General features: G+C 41.3%; 2 protein-coding genes across 2 annotated transcripts in view; both read left to right on the forward strand.

Annotated features, from left to right (window-relative positions):
- The first annotated feature begins 1261 nt into the window (after nt 1–1261).
- LOC133424402 (suppressor of cytokine signaling 2-like) lies at nt 1262–13269 on the forward strand. The gene is made up of 3 exons (XM_061714980.1): nt 1262–1542; nt 8858–9497; nt 12216–13269. The coding sequence occupies exons 2-3, from the start codon at nt 9371–9373 to the stop codon at nt 12710–12712; spliced, it is 624 nt and encodes a 207-aa protein (XP_061570964.1). The 5' UTR covers nt 1262–1542; nt 8858–9370; the 3' UTR covers nt 12713–13269.
- Nucleotides 13270–23122: 9853 nt separating this feature from the next.
- LOC133424119 (death domain-containing protein CRADD-like) overlaps nt 23123–25064 on the forward strand; it is an 8222-nt gene continuing 6280 nt past the window's right edge. Inside the window, exon 1 of the mRNA XM_061714550.1 lies at nt 23123–23333. Coding sequence (XP_061570534.1) covers nt 23232–23333 — 102 coding nt within the window. The 5' untranslated portion in view covers nt 23123–23231. The remainder of the gene's footprint in view (nt 23334–25064) is intronic.

Here is a 25064-nt window from a genome sequence, read left to right on the forward strand (position 1 = left end):
ACAGAGTCATATTGATAAGTTCAGAAAACTGTTTTTTTTGTTGTGTTTTGATGTATTTGATGTAAGCCCAGTGGATATTTAAAGCTTAAAGAAATATAATAATAATAATAATAAACTTTATTTGTATAGCACCTTTCATACATAAAATGCAGCGCAAGGTGCTTCACATAAAAAGAAATTTAATGCATAAGACATAACATAGAAATAGAGGGCATAAAACAAAAATCAAAGCAGCAAAGTGGAAGCAAAAACAATAGCAGTAAAGCAGCATAGTGAGGACATAACCAACACATAACCCAAAAGATCGATTAAAATAATCAAACTACAGACAGTATTTTAAAATAGTTTAAAAGATCAATTAAAAGCAAGTGTGTAAAAGTATGTCTTCAGCTGCGCTTTAAAAATGTCCACAGAGGCTGCCTGTCGGAGATACAGTGGGAGTTTGTTCCACGCAGTTGGGCCGTAAAAGCAGAAGGCCGCTTTACCATATTTTTTAGTTGTCATTTTTCGGGGCACAACGAGCAGGTCAGCGGTGGAAGACCTGAGGGGGCGGGTTGGGACATATTTAGGGAGGCAGTCCAGCAGGTAGGGAGGCGCGAGACCATTCAGAGCTTTATAAACAAGTAAAAGAACTTTAAAATCAATCCTAAAAACAACTGGAAGCCAATGCAGTGAAGCTAAAACTGGAGTAATATGTTCTCTCATCTTGGTTTTAGTTAAAACTCTGGCTGCCGCATTTTGGACAAGTTGTAGTCTGTCTGTTGTTTTCTTTGGTAGGCCCGAAAAAAGTGCATTGCAGTAGTCAAGACGAGAAAAGACAAAGGCGTGGGTCAGAAGGCTGCATTTAACTGCTGCTATGTCATTCCTGCAGTATTTCTGCAGGTGTTTTGGTCAGTGCTGCTATTATTTGTAATATATTATATTATTTGTAATCAGCACAAATTATCTGTCCTCATATGATAAAATCCACCATCCCCCCTGATTTTTTTTTACAACTCAAGTACTGAGTAAAACACAGTCAAATTGTAGCTCTACAAAGGTAGAAACCCACAAAGGTAGCATTTTTTGACAAAGCAGCAGAAATTGGCAGAACATCGGTGAATGAGGGGGTTCCCCAGCAGAACCGGGCCCCGGGGCCCCCGGAGGGCCGGGAGCGGCCCTGCGCTCCAGTCCACCTTAAATCTGTCGCTTCGCTGGTCACGTGACCGTATTCCTGGAAAGTTCCTGGAAATGCTGCTCTAATGTTTGTGGTGACTCGGGCTGTTAGTGTTAGTGCACGGCGGGACCGGTTCGGAGGCTGGTTCTGAGGCTGCAGGCTGGTGCCGAGGCTGGTTCGGACCCGGGTTTGGAGGCTCCGCAGGGGAAATAAATTATAATTATAATAATAATAAATAAACCTGCTGGACCAGGACAGACGGGGCAGCGGATCCCTGGTTCAGACCGGGTTCAGACCGGTTCTGGTGGTCTCCTGGACCCCCCGGACCCCGGACCGGGACCTGGACCGGGACCTGGACCTGCTCCAGCCGGCTTGGAGCGTCTCAGGTGCGTCGGTCCATCCACACGGTCCTCCTTCCTGCATCTCAGACAGCTCCGTCTCTGCAGAACTCCGTTCACAATTTGTGCGTTTTTACGGTTTCTCTGTGATCTGCGTCGTTTAAACTCGCCCCCAGAGGAAAAGTGCTTGTTTCCCGTTTTGTCCGACGCTGTTCGTTAATTCGGCGCATAAATATCTCAAATCCTTCCCAATAATTAGTCATATTCCTGCTCTAAAGTGGCCTCCCTCATCTAAAATGAGCGCATTAAACACGCTGTGCGCCCAGGGAGAGAGACGCGTCAGGTTTGAGCAGAAGTGTCTTAATAAATTATCCAAATGGAGATTAAATGAGTTTAACTTAAATTTTTTTCGCATCTCCATCTCATGAATATTCCTTTTAACGCAGTGAAACAACAACAACATCCCGGACTTTGCTGTTGCGTAACACTTTTCTTCAGGAGGAATATTTCAGGCGCGTTATTATTATAATTATTCTGTCACTTCCCGCGGGTTTTTTCTTCTAACTAACTCGTTTTATTTAGTAAATGTCGCTAAAAGCAAGAATAACTTCTAGTCGGTTTGGGTGTCGGAGCCTTCAAAAACTCACAAATCTACGAAAATCTCTTGAAAATAGAAATAAAACAATTTTCTCTGAATTTATGACAAAATGTTCCTTTAAAAAACTTTTTTTACTTGTTTTTTTTTTAATTGACAAGATATTTTACGTAGTTCTTCTTTTTCTGAATTAAGAAAAAAGTTTGAAGGGAAGAAATGTTGGTTCCCATGAATAAAAACATAATAAGTATAATAACTATAATTATTAATGATAATTTAGCTACTATAATATAACTTAAAAACTGGGGCATCTCCTAAAGTCTCAAGTACAAACTGGATTCAGTGTTTTAAGTCCAGTATTATTGTTTTGTAAGTCTATTACTGAAAATGATGTCATTAATTCAGGAAAATTAAATTTGAGCGATTTCAGAAAATAAGATTATTTAACAAAGAAGCATTTTTGACAATTGAAGAAAAAATGATGGGAAAAAATTAAAGAAGAAAATGTTTTAATTTCACAGAATACAACATTTTCTCTTTTTAAAAAGTGAGTGCAGGCGTGCGAGTGCAGGTCTCAGGTTGATCTGATCTCTGCTGTCATGCAGACTTGATTTATACTAAATCATATTTTTATTCCTGTCTGTTAGTCTAATCTTTAATTTGGCAACAAGAACAAACACCACAAGCAAGTGTTTGTTCTCCAGAAATCTAAATGAAATGATTAGATTAGATTAGATTAGATAAAACGTCATTGATGCCTTCAGGCAGCAGCACCAGGAATAAAGAGATGCAAGTTTAAAACCAAAACATTCAGTAAATGTTAAAAACAGACTTCAGAAGTCGGTCGTGAGAGAAGTTTCACCAGAGTCCATTCAAAATTCCTCTAATTTAGTTTCTCCCAGCGGTTCTGTCGCCTCGGGTGGATTTATGATGAATTACACGTTTATTCCCGTCTGTTTTAGAAGGATCTTTAATTCTGCAGCAGGAACAAACACCACCGATGCTTTTATTATTGAAACATCTGGTTTAAAAGGTTGCAGATGTTTCGGCTCACCTGTATAAGTCTGACCCACCCGGGGAGTAAAAGAACCCTCTAGTATAGCTCTGCTAAATAAATTATAGATGCATTATTCATTTCATAATCCACTAGGTTTGGTGAGAAGCACTTTAGGATTATTGTGTTAATTATTGTATAGTGTTGTACTTTACTGCACTTAATCGTTATATGTCGAATTGTCTTGTATATTGTTCTGTTTTTTTGTTTTGGACTATGTATTATGACTGCCACAGATGCAAAAAGAAATTCCAAAAGGACAATAAGGCAAGGCAAGTTTATTTGTATAGCACAATTCAACACAATGGCAAGAATATCCTTTCTATACGGTCAAAACGTACAAACACCAGGTCAAATACAGTATTACAAAAGTAATCGGTATCAGTAAGCGGTGAATTAAACCAATTTGACAATTCTATGCCACATACACACTATGCCAATAAATTGAAACTAACTAACGTCAGGCCTGACGGCTCTGGGACGGTGGAGGGGTTTCTGCTGGGACTTCTCCACCTTAAATACTTTTAAGGTGGAAACTTAAAGTATTAGTACTTAAATACTAATACATCCAGTTTTATTAAAATGTGTCTGCAGCTCAGAGGGACCAGGAACCCGGGTCTGGGGCCGTTACGTGGCCCGGTTTCCTGTGAGGGGTGTTGATGAGGGCCCAGGCACGCGAGCAGCGTTGTGCAAGCCTGCAGGAATGTGAGATAACGCAATAACTTTGTAGTAGTTCTCCAAACATGACAGCACGAGTGTTTTCCACGTTACGGTCGTGTTGCTGCGGGTCGGCGGTTCCTGCGCTGGACGGGCCGGTTTTCACGGGAACCGTCCGTGGAAATAAATCTGAAGTGATGAGACCCGTAACGAAAGCTGAGATTTAATTAACCAGTCCACCTTAAGGGAGAAAGCAGACTTGAGCCGGAGCCGTCCAGAAGTAAGTGCTCCCTCTCTTAATGTTTTTAAAAGCGTCTGAAGCGGGTCGGTGTGTCGGGTCAACGCGGCAGAAAGGTCGCGGGGGCGGGGCCTAAATACCCCCCAGGATGTGGGAGGGGCTTCCACCAGGTGCTGCTGATCACCTGCAGATGTTTGGTTAGTTTGGTTAGTTAGTCAGGGGTCTTATGGCGCTTTTAAACTAGTACCTACTAGGAATGGGTGATATTTTACTGTCCACAATATACCGTCAAAAAAATTCCCCACGGTAAGAATTTGTCATCTCGCGGTAAAAACGATAAATTCCCATTAAATCCACGCACAACATACGTGAAGGAAGGAAGGAAGGAAGGAAGGAAGGAAGGAAGGAAGGAAGGAAGGAAGGAAGGAAGGAAGGAAGGAAGGAAGGAAGGAAGGAAGGAAGGAAGGAAGGAAGGAAGGAAGGAAGGAAGATAGATATGAGCCAGAAAGAAAGAAAGAAAGAAAGAAAGAAAGAAAGAAAGAAACGAGTCTGAAAGAAAGAAAGAAAGAAAAACGATTCTGAAAGAAAGAAAGAAAGAAAGAAAGAAAGAAAGAAACGAGTCTGAAAGAAAGAAAGAAAGAAAGAAAGAAAGAAAGAAAGAAAGAAAGAAAGAAAGAAAAACGATTCTGAAAGAAAGAAAGAAAGAAAGATATGAGCCTGAAAGAAAGAAAGAAGGAAAGAAGGAAAGAAAAACGATTCTGAAAGAAAGAAAGAAAGAAAGAAAGAAGGAAAGAAAGAAAAACGATTCTGAAAGAAAGAAAGAAAGAAAGAAAGATTGATAAATTCCCATTGATGACGTTTAGTAGTATTTAGTATTCTTTTAGAGCAGTGTTTTGGGGGCTCCAAAGACTGAATGTGGTGATAGATTTATAGTTACAAAGGTGGAGTTTAATTGGTATTTTTTTTATCGTCATTTTTATCGTTATTGGGATAAATGCCAGAAATTATCGTGATACATTTTTTAGTCCATACCGCCCATCCCTAGTACCTACTCAGCGCGACTCGCCTCGTCCTCGTTTGTTTCTAAACACCCAGATCAGAAGTAGGAGGTTGGAGAAGCTGCTGTGACGTATTTGATTGTGTGATCTTAACGGAGAAGACAACAACACTAAAGATGTAGAACCTGGAGGAGATGATAGATGTGCTGCTGGGTCTGTGGCTTGTGTTTGATATCAAGTAGGAATGGGCGATATTTTACCGTTCACGATATACTGTCAAAAAAATTCCCCACGGTAAGAATTTGTCATCTCACGGTAAAAAAGATAAATTCCCGTTGATGACGTTTTTGTGTAAAGCCGGATTTATGGTTCTGCGTTAAATCGACGTGAAGGAAGGAAGGAAGGAAGGAAGGAAGGAAGGAAGGAAGGAAGGAAGGAAGGAAGGAAGGAAGGAAGGAAGGAAGGAAGGAAGGAAGGAAGGAAGGAAGGAAGGAAGGAAGGAAGGAAGGAAGGAAGGAAGGAAGGAAGGAAGGAAGGAAGGAAGGAAGGAAGGAAGGAAGGAAGGAAGGAAGGAAGGAAGGAAGGAAGGAAGGAAGGAAGGAAGGAAGGAAGGAAGGAAGGAAGGAAGGAAGGAAGGAAGGAAGGAAGGAAGGAAGGAAGGAAGGAAGGAAGGAAGGAAGGAAGGAAGGAAGGAAGGAAGGAAGGAAGGAAGGAAGGAAGGAAGGAAGGAAGGAAGGAAGGAAGGAAGGAAGGAAGGAAGGAAGGAAGGAAGGAAGGAAGGAAGGAAGGAAGGAAGGAAGGAAGGAAGGAAGGAAGGAAGGAAGGAAGGAAGGAAGGAAGGAAGGAAGGAAGGAAGGAAGGAAGGAAGGAAGGAAGGAAGGAAGGAAGGAAGGAAGGAAGGAAGGAAGGAAGGAAGGAAGGAAGGAAGGAAGGAAGGAAGGAAGGAAGGAAGGAAGATATGAGCCAGAAAGAAAGAAAGAAAGATTTCTCCTCAGCCACCAGGTTTATGAACATCTGCTGCACCTCAGAGTTGGATCAACAAACAGACGTTTGCTGCCATTGCCTGTTGAATAAAATCGCAGCGAGCCGCTCTTGCGCTGATTCCCGCTTCCTGATTCAAACGTCTGACTCCAACCCCCCGACCAATCAGTGGCCTGTAGTGTGATGATGTCAGATCCAGGGCCGACTCAACCGCTTAGAACCTCGGCAGAATAGATACAGAAAAAGTATCTACTCGGCACGTCTCCACCCGTAGTGTAGAAGCGCAAAACGGGGGCGAGTTGAGTCGAGTCGCGCTGAGTAGGTACTAGTGGAAAAGCGCCATTAGAGAAGCAGCTGGCAGAACTGGGAACCCCTGCACACACACACGGTGACCGGCGAGGTCACGGCCCACACCACGCCCACTTTACACGTCTGACCAACCGCACAACGGTTCCTGGAAAACGGTGTTCTGCCAATCCTTGCTACCCGCCGAGAAATGCTACTTTGTGGTTCTGCGCACGCGCGCAGTCGATTTTCAAAGTTTGATTGCTACGCCAATCATTTCTTGCACGATGTAAAATTGATAATATGGGATGTTGAGTATTTGATCCTTCAAAATACACTACCCATGACATGAATTGCATTACACTTTGTGAACATTATACGATAAAGAGAAAAAAAAAACAATTCTAGCGCTTTATTTGATATTCATTCAGTCATTCACCTTTATTTAGCCAGGCAGGTCATTAAGAACATTCTTATTTACAATAACGGCCTGGCAAGAGACAAGGACCACTTGGGGGAAAAGAAAGTGGGTTAGGGAGTAAAACACAGTAAAATTGTAGCTCTACAAAGGTAGAAAACCATTAGGTAGCATTTTTTTAGCAAAGCAGCAGAAATTGGCAGAGGTCAGAACGGGCCTCAGAGAGGAGTTCCAGAACCTCAGGGTCTTGTTTGATGAGTGAGGGGGGATTGACAGGTGGACCGGGCTGTAATTTCGCTGTAGCGATACACCGATCTCACGATACGATACATGATAATCAGCTGACGATATGATACATATCACGATATTCAGCTCATGATATAATTCGATGCAATCTGATATACTCCGATACATTTCCATAATTTTCTGAACGATTTAAAGGGAAGGAGTGGTTTTGGTGACATGTTGTGATGTTTTATTTACTTGGATTGAATTAATTACAATTTAATCAATTACATGACATATGTCTCTGTTTCAAATATTTTTACAGTTTTAGACATATGATCATTTTTTGTTTTCACACAAAAATTGAACAAAAGACAGCTGTAGATGGAATAAAAATAATAGTAAAAATAATAAAAAATAATGAATAAATAAATAAAAAACACTCACAAAAAAAAAGGGAGCAAAGCACAGTTGGGCTCGATTGTGTGTAAAAGAAAAAGAAATTATATAAATGTCTAAACCGAGCTGCGAGAATAACTCTAGAGGAAACAAAACAAGTAAAATAAAAGGAAAATGAAAAACCGAAAGCAAGGGCACACATAATACCCACCCATTCTCCCTCCCATATCCACTACAGACTGCACACGTCAATTTTCTTTAAGAAAAGAGATTAAAGGTTGCATAACATACGTCTCTGAGTCTACAGCTGCAGATGCTGGACAGAATGAATCAAATGTGTTTAGAAAAAATTACTTCCATTGATTGAAACAGAGAAATTGCAGTTAACGAGCCTTTGAAGTAATTAAAATGTAGTTTTACAATTACTGTAACAATATAGAGTTAAAAAGTGCTGCCAGAGTTCTGGACAGATTCAGCTTTTTTTAGCTCGTCACTGAACACATGAGGCAGCTCGTCTAGCAACAGCTAGAAGAATTTCAGAACTTATTGATGCTTTGAATCCACTTCACAAAAATATTTTCTGTCTGCAAATTAACAGAAAATTATTAAAAAAACTAAATGAATCAGAAAATACACATGTCAGTGCTCATTTATCAACTTTAACGGAAACATGGACACGTCAGAGCTGCTGAACCAGAATCAGATTGTTTCATGATTCAAATGTACAAATTTCACTGCAAATGAAAACTAAACATTTCAGTCATTATAATATAATATTGTAACTAAACATTTCAGTCATAATATAATATTGTAACAATACAAGCTAAAATTACAACACATTTGCATATTATTGTTATATTGTTTACATAAAATGAAATTAACACTAACAATATTATTTAATCCCATGTATACAATAAAGTCCTACTGGATTTACAAGCCATCTGAAACAGGATTTATTATTAAAAAAAAAAAAAAATCGATATTCAAATTTTGAATATCGAATCGCCCGGCAAAGTATCGCGATATATCTCCATATGGATATTATTGCCCCCCCCCATCTGGGACGGTGCGATCGTTCCCATTTTTACGTAATTTTGGTTACGTTTACTTCAGACGTTAAAACTGCAGGGAAACGACCTTCAGGGTTCAACTGCGTTAATCTCCTAAAAATAGTTCTCTGGGTGGAAAGGAGCTTTATTTTTCTCAGAAATACCTTAAAATTGCTCCTAAAAGGATCAAGCAGGAAGTGATTTAGAACAACGTTTTCACTGATTCGTTTGTGTCTTTAATGGAACGGTTCTGCTTGGTTCTGCTCGGTTCTGCCTCGTCGCCCGCAGACGTCCCAGATTTGTGTCAAATAAGTTGCTTCACTGTTTCGGATGAAACGGAGAAAATCCCCCTCTGCAAGGCGGCGCTAATCCTCCGAGTCGAGTCTGTTTTCTGAGAAAGGAGCTTTACCAAATGTTCTTATCGTGATGAGATCAATAACAACTGATGTTTTCTCTGGAAACAGACGGAAACTTGGCGGCTGAAGTCCGTTCCTGCCTCCGACGTGGAAACTGCTCCCGGTTCTGACGGGCCTGGCTGGTTTTCCGGGACGGGGTGGATCGGCGAGGCGAGTCGGGTCGTCCTGCGGACCTGGTCCATGTCCCAGCTCCCCAGAGTCCGGTTTCTCCGGGCCGGAAGCCCAGAGTTTGGTTGCTCCGGTTGCTCCGGGCTTGAAGCCCAGAGTCCGGTTGCTCCGGTTGCTCCGGGCCTGAAGCCCAGAGTCCGGTTGCTCCGGTTGCTCCGGGCCTGAAGCCCAGAGTCCGGTTGCTCCGGTTGCTCCGGGCCTGAAGCCCAGAGTCCGGTTGCTCCGGTTGCTCCGGGCCTGAAGCCCAGAGTCCGGTTGCTCCGGTTGCTCCGGGCCTGAAGCCCAGAGTCCGGTTGCTCCAGGCCAGAAGCCCAGAGTCCGGTTGCTCCGGGCCGGAAGCCCAGAGTCCGGTTGCTCCGGGCCTGAAGCCGGGCCGGAGCTCGGACCTGTCCAATGACCTGCCAGTCGTCCGATTCCTCGGAAGCCATTCAGGACGAGGGCCGAGCCGACGACGGCGCCGCCGCGGCGGAATCGGACGAGCGGCGCATCGCCGCAGCCATGAAGGACCTCAGGAACACGGGTAGGTCCGCCGGACCTCAGCGAGCCGTTACTTATTCCACAAACACCAGGCCAGAACATGGCTGTTCACACACAACGCCAACAGGCAAAGACGTCAGCAGGGATCGATCTGGAAATGATTCTAAAACCGTTTCAGTCGTTTTTTATTTGTAAACCGAAGTTATTTTTCATTTTCAGCCTGGAGGTTAGAATTTTTGGCGTTTTGACTAGGAGTGATTTAATCTTTAGAAAAATGTTTTGATAGAAAAAACAGAATAAAAGCAGCTTATTTTCCACGAGCAGGGAAATGGGAATTTTGGCCGGGAGAAGACCAGGGCTTAGACCTGCAGAGCAGACCTAGTTCCTGTTGCAGATCTGGTTCCTGCTGCAGATCTGGTTCCTGCTGCAGATTTAGTTCCTGCTGCAGACCTGGTTCCTGTTGCAGATCTGGTTCCTGTTGCAGATCTGGTTCCTGCTGCAGATCTGGTTCCTGCTGCAGATTTAGTTCCTGCTGCAGACCTGGTTCCTGTTGCAGATCTGGTTCCTGCTGCAGATCTGGTTCCTGCTGCAGATCTGGTTCCTGCTGCAGATTTAGTTCTTGTTGCAAATTTAGTTCATGCTGCACATCTGGTTTCTGCTAAAGTAAAGGCTCTGAACAAATGTCAACCTGAGGTGCCAGACTTGACAAATCTGTTGGTCTGAGAGTCCAGATCTAGCTTCAGGTGTTCCCGGTAGAGAGTTTTAATGTTTACATAAAACAAACCCCCCCCTCCCTTCGACAGAGGAGCCCTGATTCGAACCGGACCTCAGGACCATGAAAGTGCCTTCAGACCAATCAGCCTCAGGTCTCATGGACCCAGTTAGACTTTTAGAAACCCGGTCAGACCCCCGGACCCTCCTGACAGGACGGGTAGAACTCCACCGTTGTTTCTACTCTGAACATAAACCAGGTCAATGTGTTGCTAAGTTTAGCTCGAGCCCGTATTATGATTGTTACGCTAACGCACCGTTGCACCAGCTGCCTCTCTGGTCTTGAGCCGCAGAGAAGACGACAAACTTCACTCATCTGATGAGTTCATGATGTCTAAAATGTGCTGGATGTTTGGTTTCAAGGATGGTAGCGGTAGCTCAGATACTAGCGGTAGCTTTGATGGTAGCGTAGCTCGGATGGTAGCAGTAGCTAAGATGGTGGCGGTAGCTTGTATGGTAGTGGTAGCTCAGATGGTAGTGGTAGCCGCCATAGTAGCGGTAGCTCAGATGGTGGCGGTAGCTCAGATGGTAGTGGTAGCCATCATAGTAGCGGTAGCTCAGACGGTGGCGGTAGCTCAGATGGTAGTGGTAGCCATCAAAGTAGCGGTAGCTCAGACGGTGGAGGTAGCTCAGATGGTGGCGGTAGCTCGGATTGTGGCAGTAGCTCAGATGGTAGCGGTAGCTCAGATGCTAGCGGTAGCTCAGATGCTAGCGGTAGCTCAGATGGTGGCGGTAGCTCAGATGGTAGCGGTAGCTCAGATGGTAGCGGTAGCTCAGATGCTAGCGGTAGCTCAGATGGTAGTGGTAGCCATCAAAGTAGCGGTAGCTCAGACGGTGGCGGTAGCTCGGATTGTGGCGGTAGCTCAGATGGTAGCGGTAGCTCAGATGGTAGCGGTAGCTCGGATTGTGGCGGTAGCTCAGATGGTAGCAGTAGCTCAGATACTAGCAGTAGCTATGATGGTGGTGGTATCTTGGATGGTAGCATTAGCTCAGATGTTAGCGGTAGCCATCATAGTAGCAGTAGCTCAGATGGTGACAGTAGCTCAGATGGTAGCGGTAGCTCAGATACTAGCGGTAGCTCAGATACTAGCGGTAGCTCAGATGGTAGCGGTAGCTCAGATACTAGCGGTATCTAAGATGGTAGGGTAGCTCAAATGGTGGCGATAGCTCAGATGGTGGCGTAGCTAACATGGTGGCGGTAGCTCAGACGATGGCATAGCTCAGATACTAGCGGTAGCTTAGATACTAGCGGTAGCCCAAATGGTAGCAGTAGCTCGGATGGAACCGGTAGCTCAGATACTAACGGTAGTTTGAATGGTAGCAGTAGCTATGATGGTAGCGTAGCTCAGATGGTAGCGTAGCTCAGATGGTGGCGGTAGCTATGATAGTGGCGGTAGTTTAGATAGCGGTGGTAGCTCGGATGGTAGTGGTAGTTATGATGTTGGCAGTAGCTATGATAGTAGCGGTAGCTCGGATTGTGGTGGTAGCTCAGATGGTGGCGTAGCTCACATTGTAGCGGTAGCTCAGATAATAGTGGTAGCTCAGATACTAATGGTAGCTCGAATGTTAGCAGTAGCTATGATGGTAGCGTAGCTCAGATGGTAGCGTAGTAGCGGTAGCTCAGATGGTGGCGGTAGCTCAGATGGTAGCGGTAGCTATGATAGTAGCGGTAGTTCAGATGGCGGTGGTAGCTCGGATGGTAGTGGTAGTTATGATGTTGGCGGTAGCTATGATAGTAGCGGTAGCTCGGATCGTGGCGGTAGCTCAGATAATAGTGGTAGCTCAGATAATAGTGGTAGCTCAGATACTAGCGGTAGCTCAGATACTAGGAGTAGCTCAGATGGTAGCGGTAGCTCAGATAGTAGCGGTAGCCGAGATAGTATCGGTAGCTTAGATGATGGCGTAGCTCAAATAGTAGCGGTAGGTAAGATGAATTTCTAAATGATCACATTTATTATTGAATAAAATAAAAGTGTTGTTGTCCCGCCAGGTTGGTACTGGGGCAGTCTGACCGCTAACGAGGCCAAAGAGATCCTGGCGGACGCCTCGGAGGGCACCTTCCTGCTGCGGGACAGCTCCCAGAGGGAGTACCTGTTCACCATCTCGGCCATGACGTCGGCGGGTCCCACCAACCTGCGGATCGAGTTCAAACACGGCAAGTTCAAGCTGGACTCGGTGGTGCTGGTGAAGCCCAAGCTGAAGCAGTTCGACAGCGTGGTGCACCTGGTGGAGCACTACGTGCAGCTGTCGCGCGGCAGCGACCGGGCAGCGCCGGCGCAGCCCCAGCGCGCGGCGGCAGCAGCGGGGGCGGCAGCGGCGCCCAACGGGACGGTGCAGCTGCTGCTCACCAAGCCCGTGTACGTCGCCACGCCGCCACTGCAGCACCTCTGCCGCATCGCCATCAACCGGACGACGCGGCGGGTTCAGGCGCTGCCCATCCCCAACCGGCTCAAGGACTACCTGACGGACTACGCCTACAACGTGTAGCGCCGACGCCCTCTGATCCCAGCATGCCCTGCTCCGAGGGGACGTGCAACAGACGAGCGTGAGAGCAGGATGTCCCGTTTAAATGAGCTGTCAATCAACATGCTCGGTTGTTCTGGGAACTGGTCCCAGCGCTGGCGAGACGGGGTCCGAGCTAACGCTACGGCTTCCCCTGAAGACACGCCCCCAACGATCCTGGTCGGCGGGGGTACGTGGGAAGTCTGAACAATAACTCTGAACATGTCAGGTTTATCTGGATTTGACCTTTACTTCCTGGGGGCGGAGCCAACAGATGGAAGAAACCGCCTCTATCCTTTTGGATAGACGGACAGCAACAAAACACCCACAATGCATTGCAGTAGAGGGGGAATGCAGTTTTTCCATTTGACACTTTTTTGTCATATTTGCTAAGTTGCTAATGTTTTCAGGTAATGTGACAGAAACTGTGTGGGTCCTTTGGCCGTCGCAGCTCCTCCAATCAGAGTCAGGGGGTGTGTTTACAGCAGGGGGGCGGGGCTCGGCTCTGGAGTGGTGATGTAAATAAAACAAGATCACACTTATTCATGAAGAAATTATTAAAAATCCCGCTGGTATCGGATTGGTACTCGGTATCGGATTGGTACTCGTATCGGATCAGTACTTGGTATCGGATTGGTACTCTGTATCGGATCAGTACTCGTATTGGTTGATGCACAAAGTCCTGGTTTCGGAATTGGTAGAAAAGATGGAAAGCAAACGTCTCTAATTTGCAGTTCTAGCGTTCCCCCTTGTGGCCGGTCGGTGAACTGCACCTCCACGGTGGCGTTATCGTTCGGTTTCTGAGCTTCAGGCCAGATTCTTTCTGAAAACCTTGTTTAGCTTCGTTTATTTATATATATTTATTGGAATATATTAAAAACACGACCATAAAAACATTAAACGGTAAAACTGAACCAAAAATGCTGAATCTGCTGCAGTCCAAAGAGAAAACTTCCTCTTTCTTGAACAATCGTCCCAAAACAAAACCTTGTTTGCGTGGAATCCTCGCTCTCAGCCGTGAACCCGAATCGCCGCCGTGGCCCCTGGAAGTGGCTGCTGGGAAATGATTGACCTGGAGAATGTTGTGCCGAGTCTCGCTGACATGAACTCGGAGACCCTTCAGCCTCCACTTTCCCCTCCTACTCAGACTCCTCGTAAACACCGGCGGCGGAGCGCTCTGATTGGCCGGCGCGCGGCCCTGGAGGTCCTGCGGTTCAGCGGCCGCGACCGTGAACGTTTGTGAGGTTGTCTCATTGACGTGCGTCTAAAGTAAACAGTCGTCTGCAAACAAACTCACACTGAATGAAAAACTCTGCTCGACCTCTCCGTAGTACTCTGCAGCTCTGAGCCAATCAGACGGCAGGAAAACACCAGACCTGCTGCTGGACTGAGCTCAAACTGCCAAGCTGGACCTCGGGAGTCCGATGCTCTTCCCTCTGATGACCAGTCTGAATAACACGTAAACACACTCAGCTCAGTTATATTTGTACGTCATCAATATAATTACAATTTTTATATATATATATATATATATATATATATATATATATATATATATATATATATATATGTATGTATACCGTATTTTCTGGACTATAAGCCGCTACCTTTTTCATAGGTTTTCAACCATGCAGCTTATACAAAGGTGCTATTCTGTGGATTTTTCTTCCACCGCTCGGGGCGCTTTAACCGGAATTAGAATCAAAACTAAGACAAAATAAATGCAAAGAAGAATACGCTACATCTTCTTTAGCAGATAGAAGTAGGTAGAAGCAGATTTCAAACAGATAAATAGATAAATAAATACTGGTTATTTTCTCTTGGTTCTGTCCCGTTTTAATCAGCAAAGTTGCTGCCGTGTTAAAAGACACTGTTAGGAAAGGATCTATTTAGGTACAAACATGTACATTACAGTTCAAAATTCTTCTGTACATGTAGTAAATATCTAATCTAACAACATAAATATCTGCGGCTTGCATATCTTTTTTTTCTTTTTGAATAGAGCAGATGTGGCTTGTATGCAGGTGCGGCTTGTATATCTTTTTTTTATTTTATTTTTAAAAATAGAGCGGATGCGGCTTATATGCATGTGCGGCTTATAGTCCAGAAAATACGGTGTGTATATATATATATATATATATATATATATATATATATATATATATATACATATAATTATAATTTAATTATAATATATAATTATAATGTATTTATAAACTCGAGGGGGGGTCTGAGCAGCACTTGGCGACCGCAGAATCAAAAACACCCGACGCGGGTCAGAAACCATGGCAGCTGCGCTGGAATCACATCTCCGGCATTTCAACCTGTTGCATGTTTGCAGAGGTTCAGTCTGGACCGGTTCATACCACCCCCCATAGGCCTGGGACACGCACACCTTGGCTTCTTTAGCAGCCTTAACGGCCTCGCTCACGCCAACCTATAACGCCAAATAACCTTACCGTAAATGTATTTTGATCAACTCCGTCCGTCCATCGTCATTTCATTCTTTGCTTTGGAAACATTGTCCTAAACGAGGACGAGCGTCTCGCCGCCGGGACCTGCAGGGTCCTAGTTGGCTAGCGGTTGCCGCGGGGGAGCGCCATTGGCTTCTGAGCCAATGGCTCGTGCGCCAGGAGGTGGCAGCAAGAGGCCCTCAGGCGGGAGGTCCTTCGGTTGGCCCTTGCTAGCAGCTAAAGCCCGGCATACACTGTGCGATTGTCGGCTCGTTTTGAATCGATTTTCCAGTCGCGCGACTATTTTTTGGATCGGGCCGGATTTCGACCCAATCGTTGGTTGTGCCTCGTGCAGTAAACGTGGGGTAACGACGAGAGATTAACACCTCATGAGGAGCTCCCGATCATGAATCGTGTGCTCGCAAGAAAATCAAACGTGTTTGAAATCCTGGTCGCTCCTCGTGAAGGAATCGCACAGTTGAAGCAGTGCTACAACCCGATTGGACTCATCCTTTCGCAGAGAGTATGCGCAGTCTCTGATGTCACGTCAAAAACTATTATTTGTAGTTTAAAGTGTTGCAAATTCACATTACAAATCATGTTTTAATAGCAGAAAAAAAGACTGCATTTCCCACGTCTGCCCAGCCAATTTCTTGTCCAATCACGACGTATCTTTTTTCATTTATCGCCACACAGAATGGCACAAATTGCTAAAGGCTGATTTATGGTTCCGCGTTACACCAACGCGGAGCCTACGGGGTAGGGTACAGCGGCGATTTAACGCGGAACCATAATTCAGGCTTAAGGCAGCGCGTTTGTTTTTGCTGAGCATCTTTGGTGTCTCCCACTTCCGGGTTCCTCCTTTTCTTCCACTTCTTTTTGACGTTGCAGTTCCAGTAACAGAAGTCCGACGTGAGTATTATGATCGTATAGTGTGAGCAGACAGGTCACATCAGAGCATCAGGACGTACAGTGTGAGACCATAAATCGTGGGCTGTGAACTTTTGAACTCGGCGATTTAGACGTGCAGTGTGAGATGGGGCTGAATCAAACGATTTAAAATATCGCACAGTGTATGCCCAGCTTAACGTAACGGCCCTCAGGCGGGAGGTCCTTCGGTTAGCCATTGGTAGCAGCTAACGGCTGTCAGCTGGGAGCTAACGTTGATGCTAGCAACTTAGCTTCTCCGGCGGCCAAAGGTCGTGATCCGCTTGTCCCCAGATCTCTTCGTACGATTAACAGCACAATGAGCCGTGAGTTTACGTTAAGTGGCTAAAGTGATGACGGCTAGCTGTTAATACCATGGTTCAATGCAGCTGTAAGTCAAAAAGCCACGCCCCTTATTATGTATAAGTTTGTTGTATATAATTTAATGATTTGATGAGGTACCTAAAAATCCACTCCTTATCCAGTTGTTAAGGTGTGAAAACCAACGTGTTTCCTGGTTGTAAATACGTTTATTTCTGATTTAAAGGTGGACCTGTTAAGGTGGAAACTCCTAGTGGTTGTTGGGGGAACTGCAGGCGTTTCTGAGTCGGATTAGCCTCGCGCCCGTACCGTAGTCGCCGCCCCTTTAAGAGTCTAGCCTGCTGTGATTGGTCCGCCCCAGTGACCTCATCGGGCTCCGCCCACCACAGACGGATCTTAACGGGTCTAAAGTAACTCAGCAAAATTCTGATTTCAGTTTTCAGCAAATGGAAAAACTCACATTCCTCTACGAATGAAATAGTTTCTGTGGTTTTTAATGCTGGTTTTGGGACCTTTTTAGTGCATGACTGATCTTAAACACATTTAAATGCTTAATCTGACATCAGTTTACCAGAAGAACCTTTTGTTCTGATGAATCATCCGGTTAATTTCATAGAGATGTAACTTTAATCTCAGACTCAGGTTTGTTTCTCACTGTAGACGTAATTTACACGAGTTAAAACACGGCTAAACGACACGTACGTGTGTGACGCCTTTACATGTGACACCACAGGTGAGCTCCCAGGTTCCCTTTCACCTGAGTTATGAATGAGGCCTTCATAATTAATTTATGATTATTTACAATGTTTGAGTCTCAATAGCTTGAACTGCTTTATACACAGTTAAAGGCACTCTATGTAATAATACCACCTCTGACCTCATGGGGGGGATATCAGTGGCGTCAATTCAGTGGAAGCTAAGGTATGGCAAGGTTACGAGTCACAGAACTTAACTACAGTATCAATCAACACGTCCAGCAAATACTCATCACAGAAGTCTGCTATGTAGCTTATCTGTGTGGTCAAGAAAATTGGAACTTTTTCAAATGCAGTCTTGCTCACTGCAAAAACTCAAAATCTTACCAGGAATATTTGTCTTATTTCTAGTTAAAATGTCTCATTTTTAGAAAAAAAAAATCTCATTACATTTAAAACAAGAGTCATCACCAGAAAAATAACAAAGTATAACAAATAATAAAGTTTCAAGTAAATTTTCACTTGAAATAAGTAGAAAAATCTGCCGGTGGGACAAGATTTATCTTCTCATTACAAGCAAAAACATCTTCTTCCACTGGCAGATTTTTCCACTTATTTTAAGTGAAAATCTACTTGAAACAGGTGAAAATGGTTGTTTTTGAGTGTTGTCTTAAATGTAATGAGATTTTTTTTTACTAAAAATTAGACATTTTAACTAGAAATAAGACAAATATTCTTGTTAAGATTTTGAGTTTTAGCAGTGTATAATAACTAGTGAAATCGAACATGTTATTCTGATTTGCATTTGTAGTTATTCTATATGTATTAAGTAATAGAATAATCAATACAAATAGACACAGAGTAATTCCATAAATGTATTTAAAAAACAAACATTTACATTTTCCCTTGAAGCAAAGGTGTGGCGGCTGCCGTACCTTGCCATACCCAATTGACGCCCCTGGGGGATATACACGACTGTGTGGTTACAAACCATCGACAGTCCTGCGTTAATGAGGAAATGTCTTGTAGTACCCATTTGCTCCACCAGAGGAGCACTTCAGGGTTGTTACCCAGACTCCCTTGTGATTGTGTTGACCCATAATGCACGGGGCCAGAAGTGGTATTTGTACGAAGGCCGGCTCCGACCAACCGGAGCTCCAGGTGCGGCGTCTTTCAGGTGGCCGCTCAGGTAAAAGGGGCGGGGCTCGGAGCTGCTGATGTGTTTGAGGACTGTGGGATATTAATTGATGGCGCGGCGCTGTTTTCTGGTACTCGTGTGTAACGAAGATGATCAGCCCCGACTGTGAGATCAATAAAAGTTTTGTAAGCTGCTTCTCTTCGTCTCGTCCCTCTAAAGTCACAAATTCCGCTTGTTTTCCAGGTTTCACACTTATTTCATTTCATTTTTCATTTTATTCTTTATTTCATTCAAAAAAACAAAACAATTCAATACAAACACAAATACAAATGTTCCTAACTTGTGAATGAAAAGGGAGCAGAAAGAAGAAGAATCTTATCTGATCTGCCCCTTTCACAAATAACATAAATTACAAATAATAATAAAAAAAAAAAAACAACTAAGCGAATAAAAACAACTAAAATAAAATAAAATTAAAATAACATTAAAATAAAGTTTCCACTGCCTAGGGGTATGTCAAACATTTTTCGTTATATTTCCTTAACATACAGGCTTTAATTATTACCCAAACAACCGAGTACAGAAGCCTGTTTGCTTCATTAATAATAGTCCAAATCAGTTCTTTATGAAGACAAAGTTGTTTATTCATACCCAAAATAAAAGTTATAGATGTAATTATACAAAAAAAAATGTTTTTAACTGTTTATTAAGTTTTTACATTAAAAAACAGCATTTCTCAATACAATAGTCACAAACTCAACATAATCACAGAACCCCCCGCATTGGCACCTAACTTTACATAATAGACATAAATACCAACAATAAATCAAATACACTAAGGCTAAAATAAGTAAATCATACCAAAGAAGAAAAAAGGGGCACCAACATTACATTATTCAGTTCTAATTTCACTTACAGGTTAGAAACGAAAGTTAATTTCTGCAGAGCAGAAAAGTAATATTCTCATAACATGCTGCCTTTAAAGTTTTTCTTAGAAATGTGATTATTTTTGCGTTTAAAACGTTTTATATAACGTCCCCTCTCCCCCCACTCTACATTACATTAACATAAAGACTCCACTCCTGATCTTATGCGTCACATTGACGCACATCCCAGGTCAGCTCATGTACATTAACCCTAACCCTAATCCTACAGACTCATTAATCCGGCACTTTAGAACCAACTTGTTGTACATTTTTTGATTTAATATATATATATATATATATATATATATATATATTTCCTTTAATATTATTTGGTCTTTTGTATTGCACCAATCACCACAACAAATTCCTTGTGTGTGTTAAACTACTTGGCAATAAACTTATTTCAATCTGATTCTGATAAATTAATTGTTTTTATTTAGCCAACTTTAAACATTTTTAGTCATCATTAATTTGGCGAACATTTGTTAATAAAATAAAAACAAAAATATTAACTTTTTTTTTATTTGCATTTTTTAGAAAATAAAAGGACAACAGAATAAAATAAACAACAAAACACACACACACACACACACACACACACACACACACACACACACACACACACACACACACACACACACACACACACACACACACACAAAAAAATCAAACAAAATTAAAAACATTATACACTTTGTCCCCTGACATATATCACTTTGTCAATACATATAAGATTTCATTCAGAGGATTCCTTATATACACTACACAGAAGTATAGACATATTCGTAGACAAAACAGACACAAAAATCATGTTATGGGTCATTAGGGCTATAGTTTGTTGTGTACCTCACACATTTTTCCCATCTTTCTTCAAAAATATAAACTTGATTTCCAAGTCTCGTTATTTTTTCCATTCCATATATGTCATTTACAAGATCCTTCCATTTAGAATTAATTAAATTATCATCCTTTAACTAATTTCTTGTAATTTGTTTAATTAATACTACTCTTAAAACTAAAAACAAGTGAGTATCTTTCCTCTTAATTTCTTCTGGTTAAAAAAAAAAAAAAAAAAAAAAAAAAAAAACTTTAATAAGAGGTTTGTCACGGTACAATATCCCTCTGCGCAAATATAGTCCCAAACAAAGGTACTTGTTTCTTTAAAAAAAAGTTTTTAAATCTTTAAAATGTATGTTGAAATGAAGACGGTGGTTAATCTATAAATATAATCGTTTGCTTATATAAAAATGTTCAGTTGGGGGTTCATGGAGGTCTTTTTATCATTAACTAAGTCTGAATCAAGTAATAAAATGATCTCCAAACTATATAAGACCATACAACTTTCCAAACAAGATAATACAGAATACATAAAAAGAAATGGGAAAAGTAAATAAGGGTAATAATCATACAGGAAAGCTGGGAGAAAATATGCCAACTATGGGTCTCAACCGGGTCAAATACATGGAGTTCTGCTGGAAAAGTGTAACAAGGTTTTTTATCACACCCATTCAAAAAGGATATCAGGGCAGCGGGGATGCCTGTTGGAGACTATGTGGGTCTAAAGGAGCTAACCACTTTCATATTTTTTGGGACTGCCAAGCAATAAGACCTTTTTGGGAAGAGATACAGAAGGATGTTGAAAATATATTTAATGTGACCATGCCATTGAATTGTGAAACAATATTTTTGGGAGACATAACGTTTGAAACATGGAATGTAAAATACAAAAAACTGTTGACTATACTCAGTACTGGAGTTGAGAGGGGTGAGGGGGGATGGCATCCCCCCCTGAAATAAAAACGGTCAAAATCATCCCCCCCTGAAATAAAAACGGTCAAAATCATCCCCCCCTGAAATAAAAACGGTCAGAAAAATAACTCCAGAAAAATAATTTATTTACAATTTTCACCTGTTTCAAGTAAATTTTCCACTTGAAATAAGTAGGAAAATCTGCCAGTGGGACAAGATTTATCTTGTCTTATTACAAGTAAAAAAATCTTGTTCCACTGGCAGATTTTTCTACTTATTTCAAGTGAAAATCTACTTGAAACAGGGAAAAAATGTTGTTTTTTCCAGTGATGAGTCTTGTTTTAAGTGTAATGAGATTTTTTTACTAAAATGAGACATTTTAACTAGAAATAAGACAAATATTCTTGTTAAGATTTAGAGTTTTTGCAGTGATCCATTTTACTTATCCTGTGAAGGACAGAGTCATATTGATAAGTTCAGAAAAGTGTTTTTTATTGTTGTGTTTTGATGTATTTGATGTAAGCCCAGTGGATATTTAAAGCTTACAGAAGGCTGCATTTAACTGCTGCTATGTCATTCCCGGTGTTTTGGTCAGTGCTATTATTTGTAATATATTATATTATTTTTAATCAGCACAAATGATCTGTCCCCATATGATAAAATCCACCATCCCCCCTGATTTTTTTTTTACAACTCGAGTACTGACTATACTATACTGTTGGCAGCCCGTAAGAAATGTGTTACGGAAATGGTTAAAAGTGGATCCCCCACTATTGACGAATGGATTGAAATCATCTACGAGATCTATGTTATGGAGAAGATCTCTTTCTCCCTCAAGGTTGACAAAGAAAACTTTTATAAGATCTGGTCCAAATGGACTGAGTATGTGAAACCAATCCCATCTGATTTCATGTGAACTACCTTTTTATGTGATGCAATGATTGTAAACATGGGTGTGCTCCCTAGTTCTGTTTTTTATTTTCTGTTATTGTTTCTAATTGTAAGATGGAAACCAGCTGTTCTAAATAAAAAGAGAATACATTTTTTTTTTTTTAAATGTTCAGTTGGAGGTTTTAAACCCGAAACGGTTGTAGGAGTCGTGTGATTGGACAAAAATGTCTAAAACCCTAGCAATATTAAATAAAACAAATTATTTTTTCTGTCAAAGAGCACAGTTTTTGATGTATAACTCACTCATAGTTCCATACATTACTTTTGTGTGGAGGTATGGGGTAACACCTATAAAACAAATACAAACCCTATTATCCTGTTACAGAAAAGAGCTTTAAGGATCATTAATAGATCTGACTATTATAAACCAACAAATAATCTCTTTATTAAATATAATACTCTAAAATTCCATGATATAGTAGAGCGGAAAACTGTTCAGGATTTGTTCCAAATAAAAGAAACCTGCTATGACCTGAGGGGGAAACTCATGTTTGAGATGACGACAGCAAGAACTAATATTAAAAAGAGATGTACATCATGTAAGGCAAGAGAAATATGGAATAGTTGTGACAACGACCTAAAAATGTGCAGTTCCATCTACAAGTTTAAGGAAATGTTTAAAGAAAATACTGTAAATAAATATAAAACACTATAATTATAAAGTATATTATCAAAAACTTTCTAGAATGTGAAACGTCAATTTTATATTTTATTTTTGTCTTCTTTATGTATTGTTTGTTTCCACGGATTAATGCTAATGTCTCATATTTAAGCTGATCACAAGATAAAAAGGGAATAAGCTACGGCTTCAGCCTACACCTTTTAGGCAAAAGAATTTTTTATTTTACCTTTTCATCTTGTTTTGTAAAAAAGTGTGTACAAGCCGAAATAAAGATTCATTCATTCATTCATTCATTCATTCATTCATTCATTCATTCATTCATTCATTCATTCATTCATTCATTCATTCATTCATTCATTCATTCATGTGAACTACTTTTTTATGTTATGCAATGATTGTAAACATGGGTGCGCTCCCAAGTTCTGTTTTTTATTTTCTGTTATTGTTTCTAATTGTAAGATGGAAACCAGCTGTTCTAAATAAAAAGATAATAAAAAAAATTTAAAAAATGTTCAGTTGGAGGTTTTAAACCCGAAACGGTTGTAGGAGTCCGTGTGATTGGTTCCGCTTCCCTGTTTCTAGTCGAGCACAATAACAAGACCGACTGGTTTGTTATGGCGGGCAGCAGCTGAGACTCTGCAGTTATAACCTGGTTGGTCGGTTAGTGGTTGGTTAGTTGGTTAGTGGTTAGTTAGGGGTTAGTTAGGGGTTAGTTGGTGCAGATGGAGCCCGCGCACCGGGCCGCGCTGCGGCGCCTCCGTCTGGAACTGTCCGGGCAGCTGCTGGTCAGCGACTCCATCGTTCCGCTGCTGTACCAGGAGGAGGTGAGGATGGAAACCCTTTAACATTTAACAGAGGTGTCAAAAGTATGCACATGCATTACTCAGGTAGAAGTATAGATACTAGAGTTTAAAAATACTCCTGTAGAAGTTGAAGTATCAACTCAAGTTTTTTACTCAAGTAAAAGTATAAAAGTACTGGTTTCAAAACTACCTAAAGTATAAAAGTAAACGTAATGTAAGGGGGGGAAAAGCCATTGAAAATGAATGCATCTTAGTATAATGCAAATATATTAAAGAACCATATATGTGTACTATTGAGCATTAACATGTGTTTCAGAGAGCAGCAGATATGATGACTAGTTACCTATAAGTATTGTAATGGTGCAAAAAGTCAAACTTCAGAGGCATGTTATCATTTATCCTAACCTTTATTGGAATGTACATCCAAGTTTAGTTGCAGGAATCTGAGGGAACGGATGTAAGAACAAAACTGGACAAGAACATCTGAAACAACCACAACCAAATTCACTCTATCCGGATGGAGCAATTTAACTGGATAGTTTTTTTTTAAAGGCAGAAATGAAATAGAGTAACAAGGCTGTTTTTAAAATGTAAGGAGTAAAAAGTACAGATAATTGCGTGAAAATGTAAGGAGTAAAAGTAAAAAGTCGTCTGAAAAATAATTACTCCAGTGAAGTATAAATAACCAAAATTTCTACTTAAGTAAGGTAACAAAGTTTTTGTACTTCGTTACTTGACACCTCTGTCTATTTTTTTAAAACCATGCACCTTAAAGATAGCATCCAATTTCGTTGTACCTGTACAAATGACAATAAAGACATTCTAATTCTAATTCTAGATGATATTTTGATACGATAACCCTTTCTGAGTGGCAGCTGGATCATAGTTATCAGCTCATGAAGTTACCCGCCCCTTCAGAAAATTACATTTTAGATGCTGCTGCATATCCTGGTTTAGACTCATGTACAGGATATCTGTCAATGTTTCACAATATTGTCTTTGGTATCATTTTAAAGGGGACCTTTTAAGCATTCATTCAAGCTAAGATGTGATACATTTCCAGAATCCTTATGGTCCTGTGAGTATTCAATTTTTTGTATTTTGTGTCTCTGTTCCTAGTTGACACAGGGATAAAAAATACTATATCATTTAGGCAAAAATTGTGTAAAAATGTGTGTTGTTTAGAGTTTAAAGAGCTGCAGTGAACTCTATGTTGGTCAGAAAGATTCACATCTTAGCTTGAATGAATGCTTAAAATGATACCAAAGACAATATTGTGAAACATTGACAGATTTCCTGTACATGAGTCTAAACCAGGATATGCAGCAGCATCTAAAATGTAATTTTCTGAACTTCATGATAATTATGATACAGCTGCCACTCAGGAAGGGTTATCATACCAAAATATCATCTACAGACATAGATATTTTCAAAGATTATAAGCAAGTTTTGTCACCTTGAGTGGTACTGATATCCGGTCTTGCCCATGGACTAATATCTACAACTGCATTTTGACTAGTCGTAATTACATTGTGACCATTCAGAATTGTCATTCAAGATATCTATAACGTCATTTTGACTAGTCAAAACTCTAATTCAAGGTATCTGTAATTACATTTTGACTAGGCAGAATGGAAGTTAAACATATCTCCAATTTGAGATATCACTAATTAAAATTCATTTCAAGATATCTATAACTTGATTATAGTTATCTACAATTAAGTTATGACTATACGTAATTCCAGCTTGAGA

Source organism: Cololabis saira, chromosome 23 (assembly GCF_033807715.1).
Source record: "Cololabis saira isolate AMF1-May2022 chromosome 23, fColSai1.1, whole genome shotgun sequence".
In the NCBI taxonomy this organism is placed as follows: domain Eukaryota; kingdom Metazoa; phylum Chordata; class Actinopteri; order Beloniformes; family Belonidae; genus Cololabis; species Cololabis saira.

Bases quoted from the DNA above. Each gene is read 5' to 3' on its own strand.
- LOC133424402 (XM_061714980.1), top strand. From the start codon at position 9,371: ATGACCTGCCAGTCGTCCGATTCCTCGGAAGCCATTCAGGACGAGGGC. The intron at 9,498-12,215 runs GTAGGTCCGCCG...TTGTCCCGCCAG, and splicing joins GAAGGACCTCAGGAACACGG to GTTGGTACTGGGGCAGTCTG.